The 20,144-nt window shown below is 33.7% G+C and overlaps 1 protein-coding gene across 1 annotated transcript in view; it reads left to right on the forward strand.

Annotated features, from left to right (window-relative positions):
- Nucleotides 1–20,144, forward strand: part of LOC127698929 (uncharacterized) — a 500,671-nt gene that overhangs the window by 185,906 nt on the left and 294,621 nt on the right. Inside the window, exons 8-10 of the mRNA XM_052202662.1 lie at nucleotides 8,703–8,812; nucleotides 9,898–9,963; nucleotides 17,634–17,697. Of these exons, the coding sequence (XP_052058622.1) occupies nucleotides 8,703–8,812; nucleotides 9,898–9,963; nucleotides 17,634–17,697 (240 nt within the window). The remainder of the gene's footprint in view (nucleotides 1–8,702; nucleotides 8,813–9,897; nucleotides 9,964–17,633; nucleotides 17,698–20,144) is intronic.

Consider the following 20,144-nt stretch of genomic DNA (forward strand, 5'->3'; position numbering starts at 1 on the left):
AAACGATAATGATGATACAGCAAAGCAGATATCACAGAATCTAGAAATTCAGCCATTTTTGATGAAATAAAAATATTTATAATATCATGGTTACGGACACTACATCATTTTTGTAGTGTCCGTAACTATCTTTTCATATATACTGATTAAATTCTAATCAGAAGGTACAAAATTTTGTTATATTATGTTAGTGTTAAGTGACAATTCTATAAAGAAAACAATCTTATTGTTTACTGTAGCTATTCTTTCTAGGAGAATAATTAGCTGGTTACGCACACTACACTTTTTTGAAAAATATTTTTTTCTGCTTTGTAAATTTCAAAAATGTTCTGTATGAATCATAACATTTATATAACTGTATTTTATTTTAGTAGTGTTATATTTGAGTATGTTGAAATAAATATTTGATGAATAATCTTGCAATTAATTTTATTTTCAGGGGCATAAATGATCAACACCTAATAAATTTGTAAAATGTATAACGAAGCACCTCTTTTACAATTCTGCATGTTAAATTTCTAACTTAGCTCTGATTTTCGTAAAGTTGGAATCATTTTAATCGCCATTGAATAATTTGTAAATGTTAAAATGAGAAATGATCATTACACTTACAGTTGAAAAGATTTGGAATATAAAAATAACGTCAAGTTTGAAGCCCAACCGCATAACGTCGGAAAATTACCATTTTTGGACCACTAATCTAACCGGTGGTCAAAAACTATTCAAGATAGAATCTTAAAATTTTGGATGAGGTTAAAATATTTATTGTCAAATATTAAAAACAGAAAACTGGCATCATAATGTATTTAAGTTAGTTGTAGAGCTTACATAACAAAGACCAATTGTAAACGTCCCCGTTATTGTGTTTCACCCGAATATATATATATACATGCTTTTCGAAATTTGATTTAATTACGTTTTGGAGTCATGTTGAAATGTAAACATGACCATGCTTCTAAGTCGGTGTTGAAATGTAAACATGACCATGCTTCTAAGTCGATGGCGAAATTTAAACAGGTAACTTGCTTTTGGAAGTGCTTGGTCGTCTTTTTAATAATACCAACGAACCAGAAATAGTTCTTCTGCTATTGCTGTTTTGATTTAAAAAGTGTTAAACATGTAAAGAAGTCTACATGTATGCAATCGCGCTAAATTCCCGAGATTCTTGGGCAAAAAATAAAATGTAAAATATCAATTACTTTAAATGTCTATCGAATAAATATTACTGAAAAATAAATAATTATTATTAACGACTTTCACTTTTAACGAAGTCCTATTCAAAAACACATAGTTGTCGGCTAGTAGTTCACTTTTTCGTAGATCATTTTTGAATATTCCCTCGAGCTCGCACAGATGCATCTCGTTTTGGTAGAATTCTTGTCGATCTCTTTGTTGAAGTATATTCGTCTTTGTCTTCCTATAAGTTGTTAATGTTTGTTCGGATTTCATGCGGGTATAGTTTTTCAATCGGACGTGATGTACGTCCTGTGCAAGTTCGTATAATAGCTGCTCGTGTGAAACCATCGTTTCCGGTGATCAATTTATCAACAACAGCAATGTTCCGTCGTTTTTTGTTTTTTTTGGTAATTTATCATCTTGGACTTGCACTACATCTCCAATTTGAATAGTTTTTATATTGTTTCCTGTTTGGCGATGAAATTCTCTGTCGTAATATATTCGGATTTCTACCGGTTAAAAAAATTGTTCCGTTAAACTCAACTGTTTATTTTTATGTTTTTACAGTTCTTGATTTCCACTATTTAAGGCAATGTTTTTAATTTTTCGGTTGATGGTATAGTGTCAGAATTATCCTTCTTCCGTACAGTACGTGTGACGGGGTTAACGGCTCCTCGTCCTGAATATCCGATGATAAGCAGGTAAATGGTCTATCCATAATGATGGTTACTATTTCTATCACAATTGTTTGAAGCTTATCTATGGTAATGTAAGATCTACCTAATGTTTTCCTCAAACAAGTTTTTGTAATTCCGATAACGCGTTCCGACCATCCTCCTATCATGGCGCTCGTTTCGGTATAAATCTCCAATGTGTTCCATATGTTGACAATCTATCGTTTACATGTAGCAATGGTGACTGTGTTAATTTCGTCATTCTTTCCGAAGCAAAGAAATCTGTCGAAGCGGTATCCGAAATCATGGTGTGTTGTCTGGATTTACGACTAGCTAATCTTCTAAAGGCTTGTAAAAACGATTTTTCTGATAAATCAGGAACAACTTCCAGGTATACGACTCTCGTTGAATCACACTGAATCACTGTTGATAACACTCCTGCGTGTTTTATATTTTTGTGTATATCAAAGACAATTAATTTCGTAAAAGGATGATTTCTTTGTAGCAAATACGGAAATTTCGTGTTTTCACATACAGGTGCGTTAAGATTTCTCCAACCACAGCAAATTGCGTTTTTGATATTAAGAAACAAGCTAAGTTGTCGCATTAAAACAGTGGGTTTAGTATCCTTTAATTTCAAGTTTAGCATTTCATCCCTAAATAAAGTCCGTTGGCAATTTATTATCCAACACTCTGTTGCATCCTGTAATTTTCTCTTGATACGTATTTCACCTTATTTCTCTGTAATATCGGCGAACAGCAAGTTCGTATAAATCGATGAAAAACATAAGCTGTTATTGGTAGTAATTTTAGTAATGTACTATATCTAGTAATTTGCACAATATGATGTACTCCTGCTTGATAATCTGTTCAACTTCCCCTTGTACTTGATTCCTCTAAATCTGTGCTGGTAAGTAACACTGTTGTGTCATTTGACTTCCACGACGGCCATTTTGTAATATCGGTGATCCATTTGGGTCCGTTGAACTAAAGCGTGTTCTTTTCGAACTGTGACACGATGAGTCCTCTAGTAAGAAGATCCGCTGAATTATCTTTTGTTGGGCAATAAATCCATTCTTGTGTATTGGTCAATTTACGTATTTCTGTTACTATATTCCTTTTGAACCTTTTCACTTGCTTTGAAGTTAAAAACCATTGACTGTCTGACCAAATTTTTATGTCTTCTATTTCTAAAGCTGATTTAACGTGATTGGCGAGTCGAGCTCCAATTAATGCGACCACTAATTCCAGCTGTGGTAGCGTAGGTTCTTTGAGCGGTGATACTCTATTTTTTGCAATAACTAAAGATGATTCATGTTGGTTATATATGTATACAGTTGCTCTGTATGCAGTTGTACTAGCATCCACAAGGGGCTCATCCCATTCATATTTCTGTTCCCACAATTTCTGCATCAAAACATTTGCTCGTACGGATACTGTGCTTAAGTAAACGCTGTGGATCGTAAAAACGGGAAGACTGTTTATGAATATCACGTTCCGTTATATTTGGTAGTTCAACTTTAAATAAGTCGACTTTTTGAAAGGTGATCGTATCTTTATCTATATCCTAGTCCAAGTATTTTTACTAAAGTTTCTTTTTCAAATGCTTTGTGTTATTTGGCGTAATCTTCTTGTGTTACAAAATAATTCACAGCGTCATCTTCATTTTCCACACTGGACAAAATGTTGTCTACGTAAATGCCATTTTTCATTATAGCGGATATATATCTGTGTTGCATGCATCCAAGTGTTTAAGCAGTGTTGGGTTTAGGATGAACGGTAAATTTGTTGCACCTAACAAAATGGACTTAAATCGATAAGTTGTAAGATGACTGCTGGGATTATCAGTGTCGGTCAACCAAAAAAGCGTGTAAAATTTCGATCTTTCTCATCTGATCCAATATGGAGGAAAGCCTATTCAATGTCCGTGCTTATTGTGTACTTCTTGGTTCGAAATCTCATTAATTGTTTTGTCAAGTCGTTCAAATCGGGTGGAGTTGGCATTAGCAGTTATTCAAACTTACGTGATCTGGTGACTTTTTACAGCTACTGTCGTACACTATACGAATCGGTGTTGTTGTTGAATCCTTTTTTTCTGCCAAGTTGCCATGGAAACTGGATCATATAGACTTACTTAAAACATCATGATCAATAAAACAAGGACTGAAAGCACAATTAGAAATCATCTTCAAAATATAAACTGTTTTAACTCAGTTGAATTCTTCTGTAGCTGTTAATGACACAAATAAATATCCTTGCATTCCCACTAAAAGAAATACGTGCGTATAACATAAAGTTGGTTGAACTCCTTGAGTGGGAATAAGGTCAGCTTTATCTTAATTTTTTGTCCGCGATGCTCTTCAACTTCGTATTATATTTGGTCTTTTTAACTTTTTTTTTATTTGAGCGTCACTGACGAGTCTTTTGTAGACGAAACGCGCGTCTGGTGTACACAATTTCAATGCTGGTATCTATGATGAGTTTATTGATATTCTGCCTGCGGATTATTGCGTTCAACGCTGGAAAATGAAGATTATGTGAACCTTCTAATTGTGATTTCAGTCCTTGCTTTAAGTTAATCTTCTTATTGTGCTTTCATTCCTTGCTTTATTGATCATGATGTTTGAAGTAGAACGGATGATCCAATTTCCATTGCAACTTGGCAGAATAACGCCCGTTTTCAAATTTGATACAATTCTGTTGATAAGTCTTTATACAACTCTCCTCCTCATCATCCTGTTGTGGTGTTTCTAGAACTTCTCGATGTCGCTTTCCTCTGCATGGTGTTGTGAATAAAATTCAAAAACACGGAAGAACTTAACGAATTCTTTCCCATTCTTGGGACGGGTTTAGAAAGCAAGTATCCAATTTTTGATTCGACAGCTGTAGGTATTTTGCCTCTGATCACGTGATCTTGTACTGTATCCCACTAATAGTCTGCTCCAATTAAGAGTGATATTTCAAGCTTTAAGGCCATCATCGCTGTTTACAGGATGTGCGAGTTTTTAAATCTTGTAAGTATTGGGATTTTGTGTTACGTATTTCATCTGGTTTTGAAGTGGGACTGCAATATCTGGACTAATTAATGCATTACTATTTACAATTCCACCTTTGTCAGTTTGTAGTTGAACAGTTGCCTTTTCGAAATGTCGTTTGTTCTTCTCTTTATCTCCAAAAGCCGACAGTTCAATCGTGTCCCTTCCACTTGGTCTTATCTGTAATTTATTATTAATAAATGAACGTTGGGCACCTTCGTCAAATAGTATATTAGCTTCTGCTGTCTGTTTCCCCGGATACTGGTGCTATAGCTGTTTTCAATAAAACGCTTGCGTGATGCTGTGAGATAAACATAACTGTGGTTTCTGGTTCTTCAGTTTTACCAAGTTTACAGCGGCCGGTTTCTCCAAGTTTTTTGGGTTTTTTTCATCTGTAACGTGTCCTCCACATATGCTAGCGTCATGTTTCCTGTTGCATATCTTACATCTGTTACGCGATTTACAATTGGAATCACCGTGATTTCCTAGACAATTAAATCATTTTTTTTTTGCTTAACGATATCCAATCTTGCATTAACATCAGAGATTTTCGTGCATTCTCCTGAAAAATGTATACCGGTGCAATATATGAATTGACGTTTTTTTATTATGGAGCGTGCATTGTTTGCATTGAAATTTTACTGATTCTTATGATGAGCTTCGGTCAGAAATACTGCAGTAGCATGTAATCCGTCATGGTCATGGTCGGTAAATTGTCCCGCTTCAAGAATTGATACTTCTTTTATAATGGCTTTTCTTAGGTTGCTTAGATTTATATGATCGCTATTATATTCACGGGAAATACTTTTCCTTGTTTCTACTGGTAGTTTACTTATAATAAAAGGTACTAGTAGCGCGCCATACATTTCTTGTGCTTGTGTTTGACCCAAACATTAAAGACATCTTCCGTACGATTCTATGTAGTCTCCATAACTTCTTAAGCTATTCAATTCATTTGACGGTGAGGGAAGATCCATTAAAGCTTTCATGTATGCGTTTATAATTTTTTGTGTGTGTCCAAATCTCTCTCTAAGCAAACGGCTGTCTCGTAATTGGCGTGCGTAAACGCAAATCCTGTTATGGCTTGTGTGGCGGTTACTAAAAGCTGGGCTTTGAATTAACTGAATTTCTGTTTTAGTGTTAGGCTACTATTATTATGTATGGTAGATTCGTATGAGTCCCAAAATGTGCTCCACTATAAAACATCCCCGTCAAATTTTGGTAATTCTAATTTAGTCTATGGTTACTACTAAATATATTTGGTGGTTGGCTGATGGTTGCATGTGCGAATATTCTTCTTGACTATTGTATGTTTGTAAATTCGGGCCAGGGAAGTAGCGTGATTTATTTACGGTATGATTTTCCTCCAATAGAATACTTACTCTAGCGCTTATTGAGTAAACGGCTGATGTGTTTGTTTGATAAGTGTTTTTAATCTAGGTGTATAGCTTTCAGCGTTAGCGTTCATTGTTGACTGTACTTGTAAATCTGAAGTTTTTTTTTATTTAATTGTTTGCGTAAGTTTTCGTATTTGCCTAAGTTTACTGTCTAAATTAAACATATACTCGTCAGAGTCTGCAATGTCTTGTTCATTGTCATCTTTTGTAGGACTTCTATCATCTTCAGTTTCTGGTTTACGGTATCCTCTATGGCTTTGACTCCTCCATTTCAACGTTGTCCGGATTCTCCATTAGCTTCTGAAATTTTTTCCATAGCTTCGTTACTGGTGCTCTGTTGCCGGCACGTATTGCTTTTACTTCGTTTCCATGTTGAACCACTTTCCCTTCAGTCACGATACTATAAATGTTACGTAAATTAGATAAATGCTTTGTGTATAGATCGTGTTTATTCAATGGCTACCCATTGCTATATAATCTAACGACATAATTCATAAGTGTTAGTTAGCAACGTCTACGTTTATGAAATCAAGCTAAATTCCCGTAGTCAGCCCCCGTGTTGGGTAGTGGTAGTGTTAGCGCTTATATTTCGGTGTCGTGTTTTGTGGACTGTTGATTGGCTGTTCAACCATTTTTCTTTGGTAATGGTGGCATCTTTGTTTCTTCGTTTCATGGTTGACGATTGTCCTCTTGATTTCTTTATCTAATTTTTGTTTTACCAAGGAAAGGATACGGTAATCAGGTTTTTTTTTACAGTTCAGTGATAATTAACGGGACTAGTTTGCGGGAAAGTAGAAATAATCTTTTTTTTCGCCTGTCTGTCTTTATTCTTTCCAGTCATGTATCATACAATATCACATTTTAGTTAAAGTTCACAAGTTAAACCACCTATGATAATGCAATCAGTCATGATGACCCATAACAGTTTATCTCCTCATCATATACCAAGTCAGGAATATGGCAGTTGTTTTTCACTTGTTCTGTTGATTGCTAGCGGTTTTTTTTTCAGTTTTTATGGACTTCCCTTTTTTTTTAATTTGCCTTGGAGGTCGGTATTTTTGTCATACTTTATATATAGCATATATGTAAAATTACACCTATGACGCCAATATTTTGTTCTAAAGCTCCATTATTTTTCAGGAATGGAGAGTTATTTTCCATTGTTCATCTTCATTCATTCGGATGTTTTGGCCTTTGGATATTTCAATGGGCACTTTTCAAAAAAGTGTTCACCAATCGAAATATTTCTGAAGGAGGTCACGTTATATTGAATAAATGTGAAAATACACCTATGACGTAAATCTTTTGTTCAAAAGCTTCATAAATTTTCAGGAATGGGGCGTTATTTTCTATTGTTCATCTTTATTCATCCGTACGTTTTGCCCTTTGGATATTTAGATTGGCACTTTAAAAAAAAGTGTTTATCCATGTAAATATTTCTGAAGGACGTTACGCGATATCGAATGAAGATACAAACTTACTAAAACGGCTGCTGCTAGATTTCATCATAGTAAAACAATGTACACCAAGTATCTCATTATCAACAAACAGTGTTTTTTTGGGAATCGTTATTCCATCGTTTAAAATAAAGAATCGTATTCGCTAGAATTCAACAACAATATCCGTAGTCAATGATGCACAGCACATCTAAGATCTATTAGAATTATAGTTAAAATAATTCTATAATTAAAACGTTATTTTCAGCTGCATTTCCTGGCTGAAATTATGTCACAGATAGTATTTAAGCGGGTCAATATGAATACTACGCATTGCGTGCCATTTCCCAACTATTCATCTACAAAATATAAACTGTTTTAACTCAGTTGAATTCTTCTGTAGCTGTGACACAAATAAATATCCTTGCATTTTCACTAAAAGAAATACGTGCGTATAACAAAGTTGGATGGACTCCTTGAGTGAGTAGAAGGTCAGCTTTATCTTAAATTTTTGTCCTCCATGCTCTTCAACTTCGTATTATATTTGGTCTTTTTAACATTTTTTATTTGAGCGTCACTGACGAGTCTTTTGTAGACGAAACGCGCGTCTGGCGTACACAATTTCAATGCTGGTATCTATGATGAGTTTATTGATATTCTGCCTGCGGATTATTGCGTTCAACGCTGGAAAATGAAAGGAAAACCATAACAAAAGTATATAAAATTATTAGAAATTTTACTCTGAAGATTAATTTCAATTATTAAGGTGTATTTTAAGTTAGAAAAAGTCCAATTAACTGTCCATTCGTATAAAAATAATGGGCGTCGGTCCTCTGGACCTCCGCTCGATTATTTACCAGAAATGGACAGTTATTTGGACTTTCATTATAACATATATGTATCTATAATTATTTACTACGATATGAAATAATTCGGTTCTGGTCGTAACACTGAAACACTTAACAAGGGTTTTTCTACTTCTAGGTTTAGACGAGAAAATAGTGGACCAGTATAATTGGAATGACATGTCTTATGTTCAGTGCCCAAGAGTTAGTCAAAACATGCAGCCCTACTTTTCCAAGTTCAGTGCAAAAGTAGGTAATACTATAGTGTTATTAACTGGCTGTTTCTGTATTGGCCCTGTTATAGATTCGAGGTTATCTGTATTGGACCCGAGACTCGAAGAGTCGAGGGCCAATACAGCTGATCGAGAATCTATAACAGGGCCAATACAGCTGATCGAGAATCTATAACAAGGCCAATACAGAAACAGCCAGTTCATAACACTTTTATTAAATGATTTTAATTATTCGATTAAACTAAGAAACTTACTGTGAAGAAGATATATCTGAACTTGTCTTTTCGCATTCACGTTGGCTTTTTGTCAACTTGTCAGATGTAATTTCTGATTTCTCGTCCAAGTACTTAATCTTATGCTATTACGATTCATTTTATCTAGCAAATATAAAGTAGCTGGGAAGAATAAATCAGACATTTTAACTTTTCTTACTCTTGAATCGTCATTACAAATAATGAAACAGTGATAATAATTGAAAGTCGTACTCGAAAAGGATGTGAAATATTTCCGTTTCAAGACGTTACAAAACACTGAACATCATTTAAACTTTTTTTATGATATTAAGTTAGAAAATATGATACAAATGTATTTTATGCACAACGATACGTCCAAAGTTAAGTAAGCTTAGGCGTGAGAAAATTAAAACCGGAAGTGAACGTCCCGTATTAGCCCATGGGCCAATACGGCTTTTTCCGTATTGGCCCTGTCCGAAAAGCGATATTAACTCTTTGATTTATATCGACAGGGCAACGTCATCAGTATTGCACATGCTGATTTATCCGTATTAGGGCTGATTGATTTGCTCATATCATTTAATAATTGCAAATAGATGTATTGATAATATCAATGAGAGTAAAATTAAAAGAAGAAAACCTAGTAGACTTAAATCATGCAACAAATAGTTTAGATTGTATTTAGATGTATAACTAACAACAAATAGTCACATCTTAAGTATGCAAGCATTGTTACAAATTTTCGCTGATTGCAAACAATTGATACATTAAAACATTATAATGTCATAGAATTTAGCTTTATGAAGTTGACATTGGTAACTCGTAACAGAGAGAATATCTCGTCATGTTGCACACGTGTTTATTACAGCATGGTAGGAAGTACATTATAATGAGAGTGAGCAGGGATGCATACGGATGTGTATTCACTACACAGGTACGATTTTAAAACACTATCACATTTAAAAGTGCTGCATACATAATATTTTTTGCTTTCATGAGACTCATGTACTCTTTGTAAAAACTCATCAAAAATACCAGGCCCATATATGATTATCCATGCCTGGTTTAAAAAGAACCTTTATGCTTGGGGTGACATACTGTTGTATTAACAGTAACTTTGGTAAATATGCCTTGTAAAAGTTAATATACATCAATTGACTCCCGACCTCTCTCTCTTCACTGTCTTATTTCTAGTAGTGCAAATCAAATTAGATGTGGGTTTTCATTTTGATACGAAAAATGGACGTTCAATATGGTCAGCACTTGAAGAATGCATCAAGACTATTTTAAGTGAATAGAAGGACAAGGGGCGGGTACCAATCTCTTCCAGGTTGCATGAAAGTTTAACGTGTATTTTTTATCATTATTTAGTTTGCCTTAATTGGTCAAATTTGTATTAGCAAATCACTTCATTCTCTAAAAGATTTTTCCTTCTGACCTTGCAATGATGTCATGTGTTGGAATGTTTATTTCGACTGCCAATTAAAAATTGGTGAATATCAATTGATGTGATTCTATCTCTAGACGAAATAATTCAACAAGTCACTTCAAAATTTATTGAACAAATATATTTGTAAGGCAAATTTTAAATCATATTCCGATCAATGACAAATCAATAGTCTTATCATAATTTCCAAATTTGCAAGTTTTTGAACATTTTCCCCGAGATTCACGGAGATAGTCAATATTTCAATCACATGTTATGTTTAAATCTATAAAACTCTGTATATACTTCTATTTCATTATGTTAGTTTATTTTAAAAGACATTATAAATGAAGAATAATGAAGAAGAAAACTTGAGACGATAATAGCGAAATACTTTATTTACTTTATTAGTGACCGACAGATCAACACCCTTCGTACATTATATGTGTCAACAATATACAGAATGAAATGCATATGTCAATTAGTTGTGCAGACTAGCCTGTCATTATAGTTCTTCATGCACTATTGAGTAAAAAGTTTCAAAAGTGTAGAAAAATAGTATCTCTTATTTTATGAACGGTTCCCAAAATTTTTGAAAGTTTTCTAAAGTTTTTGTTGATGAACAACTACTTTACGGCCAAGGCATGCTTAAAAAATCAGAGATAAATCCATATACTAAATAATGGCTTTATAACTCTGGAAACCTGTGTTTAAGCAAAATTACCTTTCGACAGACCGTCTCATGGGACAACATGAGAGCTGACGTTGATTTTGGATATGCTTAACTTTCAATCATAATTAAAAGACAATCCTATATATATACATTCATATACCGGTACTATCAAACATAGACATTGAGAAAAAATATTCTGCAGGTATAGATTTATATAAAAAAATGTAATTTTGATGTGACAAAGGACGGATGGATCTGAAATACATTTACCTGTAATCATTGAACTTAGGTTTTAGAATCGATTCTTACTGCACAATACATGAATTGCATACCGTTAATGCAGACATTACCCCTCTATAACCATCTTTTACACAATAAATGCTTCTGCACTTGTAGCCTTTTTTCGACTGAATCCACAACGTAGCCTCTTTGTTGATATAACTTTTTTAACAACCATGTGAGTTCCATACCCTGTCATTAACATTAGCATTCGTTGGTGTAGTGACTCATCCGACCGCACAACATACTATCAAAGCTTCAAGTTTTGAAGCTTATTTCAGTATAGAAATAATTTTTTTCTATGGCTGATGTATAACTATATATTTTTTTTCAATTACATATACATTACAAATACACTTTGAACGGAATCTTGGTGTAAAATGAAGAAATAATCTGATTTCAAATTAACACCTGGAATATTCACAAATCTCATAAACTTATGTAATGGACAGGCGATAGGACCCCATCGCAATTAAACCTCATTACATTACATTTCGCAGAGAACTGTTACTGACAATTTTCAGGTCAGCAGTGGCCAGCCGGGTAATATATGAATGGGAAGGTAGCACAGGTGCAATCAGGAGGTTGAGACTTAAAATCGTCGAAATTGAGATCATGCAACATGTATTTGGAATTAAAAATATTAGTTGCAATTGGTTTGGTATAGGCATAAGAGATTATAGGTACAGACTGATCTTTAAAGTAGGGAGGTATTTTCTAGAGAACTGATTTATGATGAAGTAGATTGCCCAAGTGTTGGCTTTGCTGTCAAAGGAAAGATTTAGAAAGGATCTTTTTCTCCTTTTTATCTTTTCCGATGCGAAAGGTTCTGAAAAGGATGTGACTTGCAATATCCGAGAGTATAGCTGTAAGTTTGTATTGGTTTGAATGGGGTTTGTTACAGTGGTTTCTAAGCATAAGTTTTACAAATAATGAAGTTTTGAAAGGACTAGTGAATAAAACTTCGTGCGAAGATGATGAGTACCCAAAGGCTTTTGTAAAATGACTGAATTTTATAGAAAGAGACATCATTAAGAGTAAGTGATGTATAATAACGATTACCATGACTGCGTCTACGTTGAGGAACAGAGATGAATATATTCATCACATTCCCAGAGTCCGAAATAAACTCATCATAGATACCAGGATTGAAATTTTGTATTTGCGCCAGACGCGCATTTCGTCTACAAAAGACTCATCAGTGACGCTCGAATAAAAAAAAATTAAAAAAGGCCAAATAAAGTACGAAGTTGAAGAACATTGAGGACCAAAAATTCCTAAAAGTTTTGCCAGCTAAGGTAATCTATTCCTGAGATAGAAAAGCCTTAGTATTTCAAAAATTCAAAGTATGTGAATATGCACGATCGTAGCTTATTAACTGAGATATGTAAACTTTATGATGGAACAGATAGTATGTTGCTGTTGAGAAATGGGAAGTTGACAATTCGAAAGTTGAAATCTTCACGTTTGTCATAGATTCTAGTTTGGAGTCGTCCATCTGTGACAATTTTGAAGGAAAGATCAAGAAATAAAGCAGACCTTCTACTTTTGGTAGTATACTTAATCTCAAGTTAAGTAGGATGTAGGGATGGGTTAATCGTAATCGGTAATCGTAATCGATTGTAATTGATTACATTTTTTCAAGTAATCTACAGTAATCTGTAATCGACAACATTTTTGATTACATGTAATCGTAATTTAATCAATTACAGCAAAAATTATGATGTATTCATCGATTACTTTTTGATTACATTTCGATTACTTCTGTAAAATAGGTCGATGAAATATGACCTAGTTTAAATGAAAATAAACAACTGCATTATTTATCAGTTTATAGTACATATAAATTAGAATTATTAATAATACTTGAAAGTTTATCAAATACCTTATTCAGATTTGATTTGATTTTTTGGTGTTTTAACGCCACTTTTAAGCACCGCTTTTGGGCTATTTCGTGGCGGCCAGTTTTTATTGGTGGAGGAAGCCGGAGTGCCCGGAGAAAACCACCGACCTTCGATAAGAAAACTGACAATCCTAGTCAATTCAGATTGGAGTCGAGTGCACCCGCACGAGCGGGGTTCGAACTCACAACCTCAGTGTTGACTGGCTAGTGATTACAGTAGTAACTACTTAGACCACTCGGCCACCGAGGCCCCCCTTATTCAGATCTGTTGTCTGAAGCTGCATTATGATTAACCAGATCTCCTAACAAATTGTACTGTACGTGTTTTAAGCTTTTGAAACAAAAGACTTTCAATGCTTGTCAATATTTTAAGACCTTTTATATCAAGAATAAGAAAATAAGTTCTGTACTACATTGAAGTAGTAAGCTTATTTGTGATGAAATTCCTTAAAGCATAATTTTCAATAAGAGTTAGAATTTTAGCTTAGAAATGATAAACTGTTGATTCTTCATAATGTTATGATATAAAAATTAAAAGAGTATACAAAATTCTTTTGACAGTGAACCAATGCACTGCAATTCTTGTTCGGTAACAGATACATGAATCCCATATTGACACTAAAAATATATGTTGTTTATAATTTTGAATGGAGAATAAAAAATTCTCAACAACCTTTTTGTTTTTACTAATCAGATGATCATAAACTTCTAATTAATGAGATACAGACTTTTTTTTTATTTCAATTATGTCTAAATAAATGATAAATTTACATTATATAGCCCTAGGTTATAAATTGTTCTCCATTGGCAGTTTTATAACCTGTTATTAGGAAGGTTATCCAAACAAAAGGATAAATTCATTCATGTATTTAGAAATTAGAAATTTCCATCTTTAAAATTAACTGAACTTATCTACTTTTTTATATATATTTTTCAGAGGAAACCTCCTAAATTGCAATGAATTATATTCAAATATACCTGTTTAATAATGAGTAAAAACAAAAAACCAAAGTCAAGTCAGTATGACAGCAACAATTGGCAAAATATGGAGAAAATGACTTACAACATACAGAAGCAATTGATGCAATGGTCGTTGTCATTTCAAAAATGTTCTCATGTTTGTAATCACCCACTCAAGAATGTTTAAATAGGTCGAATCCTTGGTAAAAGCTTAAGCTTTCATCTAAAAAACCACTGTCAACATAGCATTTGGAAACAATGCTTTAAAAGCTGTTCTTGTAAAGTTCTAAATTTCAACTATAAATACGCTGAACAACAGAATTGTGTTTAACTTTCTTTGTTATTTTTTTATATCATTGTGTAGCATGAAATTGACAGTAATCGAAAAGTAATGTAATTACTTTTGATAAAGTTATCGAATACAAAAATCTGAGTAATCGATTCTTAATCGATTGCACAAAAATCCTTCAAGTAATCGATTATTAATCTATTACATTTGTCAGTAATCCTGCCCATCTCTGGTAGGATGTACAGAACAAATCAATATATCTGAAAATAAAATAAAGAACTTTGCAAGATGTTTTGTCTTTTTATCTTTGAGAAGGTTCTGCTTGAATTCTGCTTTACATGAGTACAAAACAAGTTGGCCAGCAGTTGTGCACAATTAGTACCTATTCGAATATTAGAACACCGACTGTATGTTGACATATTTAATCCACTAAACTGAAAATGCTGTCGATCAAAGTCTAGCATTTTGATGATACCATCTTCGGTGTGGTTCTTCACAGAGTAAGATATTTTGAATAGTAAGTGTAAAGATCAAAATTTTCAAATTTATTAATGCAATTAAGGTAAATATTTTCTCGAGTATCAACACTTCAGATGCCAGAGAAATTAAAATATTATGAAACATTTTGAGAAAAATGTAGCCATTCAGTTTATTTAGAAAATTATTTCAAGATGTCTAGTATTCATAACAATTCATGTTAAATTCTAATTTTATATTTTTACAAAATCTGATCGGTTCAATATAATTTTCAAGGTCCTTTGTTGTAAAAGGCATAGTATGTGTCATTATATGAGCTATTTGCTGTTAACGATTACATTCGACGGAAAAAGAAAATTGAAAGTTCTGGTCTGTTTCCTGTTTATGGACAATCATATCTTAGAAAATTGAAATTGTCCTCTACTGGCACGAAGCCTACAATTCTGCCAATTCTTCATTTACCTTGGGGAATATTCCCTTTTTTCAAATCAAATCCACCTATATTTCTTTGACTGATGAGAAGAAACCCTTTTTTCAATTTGGCAACAGTTAATGTAGTTCCAATCGCAAAAACTGATTAAGAAGATACAAATCAAAGTAAAAATAAAAGATGGGGTAATCGCATGAACTCCAAAAGGATCGAGGCCGGATGCATCGACAGGGAAAGCATCTCCTGCTATGCAATTATTAGTCGCCATGCGAATCCACACACAATCATAATGTCACAATCAAGAATTAGACGCAATCAGTAAAATTTCAGATAAAACGACGACTATTTTGATATCTGAAGTTCTGGGACCATAAAACATATCGCTAGTGAGTTGAGACACAGACACATCGTACTGGTTAATCTGTGATGGTGACCGTAAAACTTATGTAGTCTCGTTTTTGTGTGAGAAGTACATCCCTGTTAATGAAGTGCACTAGCATCGCACGACGGGGCAGATGATACGTTACTGAATCAGAGATTGACAACTGGAAAGGTGAAACCATCACGTTTGTCATACATCCTAGTTTCAAGTCCTTCATCCGTGTCAATATCGAGTAAAAGATTGAAATATTCGAGAACCATTTCAAATGTTTCTGGTTTTCTTTTTACACTTGAAAGAGATTTTGGACAAACGTAGATTGAAAACTAGATCTTGATTGGTATTATTATACTTCGGTATTCCAATCTGTTTGAACATGGTCGTACAGAATGGCGGTGTCAGAACAATTTTGCTTATCAAAACTGCCTTGACGATGTTTCATTGACGATGTTTAAAACTATTTCGTATTTAATCGCTACCTTCCAATAGTGTACAATAAGTTTTTATGCATACAAGTTCATTTTATCTTTCGTTCAAACACCTTTTCAGAGAGTTTCAGAAATCAATTTCTTCATACCATCGTCACTTAGTGTTTGATTCCAATAAACATTTCGGTTCTATTCCGAATTCATGTCAGGCGTAAAACAATCCCTACGATTCAAACACTGATGCAATGTACTAGTAGTCCAACATTTCATGTTTCGTATTTAAAGATTTCAATGATACCTTTTTGAATTGTCGTTACCAAAGCCGGCAACTGATCATCCTTTATCGTCAAAGTTATACAAAATACGTTTGACCTGTTTCCGTTTCCACGATCCTGTTCCCGTTTCTCGATGAGACTTTTGTTGACTAAAACTTTTGTAGACGTAAAAATGTTAAATCATGGTATCTTTAATGAGTTTGATTCCGCTTCTTTTTTTTGTAGTCAAAATTCGTATTGTCTCGGAATTCCTTATTATTGGATGAATCAGACGTTCGCAATTGCAAATTGAAAAGTATCAGATTTGAATTTGATTCATAACCGGAAATTGTTTTCAGACCGTCGATGTTTTTTTTTCGATTTGATATTGTAACCGCTTATCCTGGGTTTTGTTTAAAGTCAATCAGCCTATGTTCCGTTTAAAAGCTAATATAGCATAGTCTTTTGATTTATGTTTACTACTACGCCTTTACAGTATTTATTATACCTTTAAAAAAATAATAGTCCTAGTAGTAGATGCATGTTATCTTTGGTTTGTGTCAAAACAATGCAAAGGTTGGTCTCATATTGCTGATATCATTGGTTAGTCCAAACTTATCTAGCTAGTGATTTTGTTTTATTTGAAATATATACAGTTGTGAAAAAGTGTTTGCATTAATACAAATATGGACATATGTGTACCTCCGGCACAGTCTGCGGACACATGTGTCCCTCCAGCAACAAGAAGGTTACACATGCATAATAAGAGGTATGGAAGATACAACAATGAGAAGGCAAATCAAGATCACACTAACCAAAAAGACATCTAGCAACATATACTTTAACAATATACGGGTGTCTATAAAATACGCAAAGCACTAAATCGTCCCGAGTACAATAAATGTTATGAAGAAATATAAAAGAATTTATCAAAGATCTGCAAAAGAATGTTTGATTTTAAAATATATCATTCTTAAAATTACTGACTACATTTTACCTGTTATAACAGCATCTACTGTGATATGTTTGTTGGCTTTCCTTAAATATGTATTTTATAAATGGTGGTATACATGTATATTAAAAATATCTAAATTTAAATTACGTAGGTGAAAGCGAAGTCTGTTTGTAATGACACTGGAGGCTGGACAAACTTTACAATTGATTTGTCAGGTACGTAATGACGCCGGAAGATAGGCAAAATAAAAAAAAAATGTGTTATGTATGTTATACACGAGCATATCTCATAGATCTGAATTATGCATTGGCCGTAGTCATACATAATTGTTTTTTCCGATTGTCCTCTGAAACCGAATGGTCAATTTAAGTATATTTCAGTAAACAGTTATGCACCTCTTTTAATAGTATGGCACGATTAAAGGCAACCAATGTGACTGAATTCATGTCAGTGGTTGGAGACAGATGTGCATTTGTGCACTCGTTTTCATTGAAAACGAACATTTTGAATCTGCCACGAAAATAAACAAACAAACTGAATGCTCTGCACTTAGAAACGTCATTAAGAAGAAATTAGAAATTATATAAGAGGTGTTCATGTAAGAAAGGACAAAACACTAAGAGAATTTAAGAATACATTTTTATGGCCCCGCAACAAAGTTGTTGGGGCCATGTAGTTTTACCCTTGTCCGTTATTCCGTCATTCTGTCATTCCGTCATTCTGTCATTCCGTCATTCCGTCATTCCGTCATTCCGCTACAAACCATTATACGGACTTTTTTCTAAACGCCTTCAGATATTGGGCTGATTTTTGGTGTGTGAGTTAACCATGATGAGTTACAGATCAAGTTTAAGTTTCGTTCTGCTCCGGGAAGTTTTGCCGAAATTACTGGCTTTGGACTTTGATTAATTGTTGAAAATCCCAGTTATACGGACTTTTTTTTTAAACGCCTTCAGATATTGGGCTGATTTTTGGTATGTGAGTTAACCATGAGGAGTTACAGATCAAGTTTAAGTTTAGTTCCGCTCCGCTGATTTTTGCGGAAATTAAGGGTTTTAGACTTTGAAAATTGTTGAAAATCACAGTTATACAGACTTTTTTTCTACACGCCTTCAGATTTTTCGCTGATTTTTGATATGTGAGACTACCATGATGAGTTACAGATCAAGTTTATGTTTCGTTCCGCTCTGCTGATTTTCATGTCGTTTCAACACATCTTGTTAGATCTGCAGTACATCCACTTCCTGTTTGCTGATAGTTTGAAATTTAATTACTCATTGATCAAGGAAATTTTTCATCAAACTAGTATTGGTCTTGAGAGCTTGATTCTATCCATGCATGTTTGTGTCCACATGTGTTGTTGAAATTGCAGATTTTTCAACTTTTTGAGAGATTATTAGTATTATAACGTATACAACCAATGGAATAATCATCCTTCATTCATGATATTGGAGTTGATATTATATTTCATTTATTTCTTCTTGTTTTTCAAGTGAGATGGTGATTCTTTGCTACAGTCTCATCAAAGACCGACAGATGTTAACGAGAAAAAACATCTTTGAGTTTGAAAGACCATTGATAAACTGTTTAACGCTATTTTCTTAGGCAACATCAATGACATAGGCTAATGTCATACATTCTCTTTCTACTCGACTGAAAAAAAATTAAATCACTCGAGTAGCGTGAGATGTAAAATTAAATTATAGAAAGATCAAGAGAAAATTTTAGAAAATTGCGTTAAACATTCGTAAACTTGCTAATAAACAGATGTATAAAGTCTTGTCGTAGGTATATAACACGAAAACCATGTCTATTGATACAAGTCTATAAAAACGACAAACCAAATGAGAGGGTGTTTCTCGGCTGCAATCTTATCGAAGGGCGACAGCCCTGAAATGAGTAGTAGCCTAGAAACCTCCTCAAGTTTTGTAGATCATTGATAATCTGTTTATTGCAGTTTTTCTAAACAACACCAATGACGTAGGCTCATGACGTCATTGTGTTCTTGCTCTACTCGACTGAAAAAAAACCCATCATCAGTCGAGTAGTTTGATATGAAAAATTGTCACAAAAAAGATCAAAGCATCTTAAGATTTGTGCAACGATACTGATATGAATTAACATTTTCTCTGCCATACAGCCTATCCGGCCCATTAAAACATTTTGACGTTACGTTATAATGAACACTGCGTCATAATGCCGGTATGCGTGATTTGGAAGATGGCCGGCATCAACTCTATTCCAACTCCGTGGTTTCGGGTTTTGTCACCAGAAGACGGAGAAGAACCATAATTTGATATCTTTCAGAGGTGAAAAATTAGAATCCCAGATAGAAAGTCGCCGCCAATAGTTTATTTTTTATTTACTGTTCATTTTAGAGTTAATGAAACATTTGTGCGACTAATAAACATGTTGGTTTCAGGAATAGCTGCAACTTTTTTTTATTAATATTACTTATGTTAATCATCAAATAAACTAATTTATCTGTATTCACAACGAAAAAGAAAACTGAAAAGGAAGACGTTCGCTTTTTGGTAAGCGGGAGCACCTGATAGCTTGGTACATGTATGAATTTTTCATGTTCAGATAATTTAAAAAAAATTATGTCATCTGGTTGTTTGTTGAGGAATGTTTTTGTGTAGGTTAAAAAATCATTAGAAAC

This window comes from Mytilus californianus, unplaced genomic scaffold (genome assembly GCF_021869535.1).
Source record: "Mytilus californianus isolate M0D057914Y unplaced genomic scaffold, xbMytCali1.0.p SCAF_4, whole genome shotgun sequence".
NCBI classification, from domain to species: domain Eukaryota; kingdom Metazoa; phylum Mollusca; class Bivalvia; order Mytilida; family Mytilidae; genus Mytilus; species Mytilus californianus.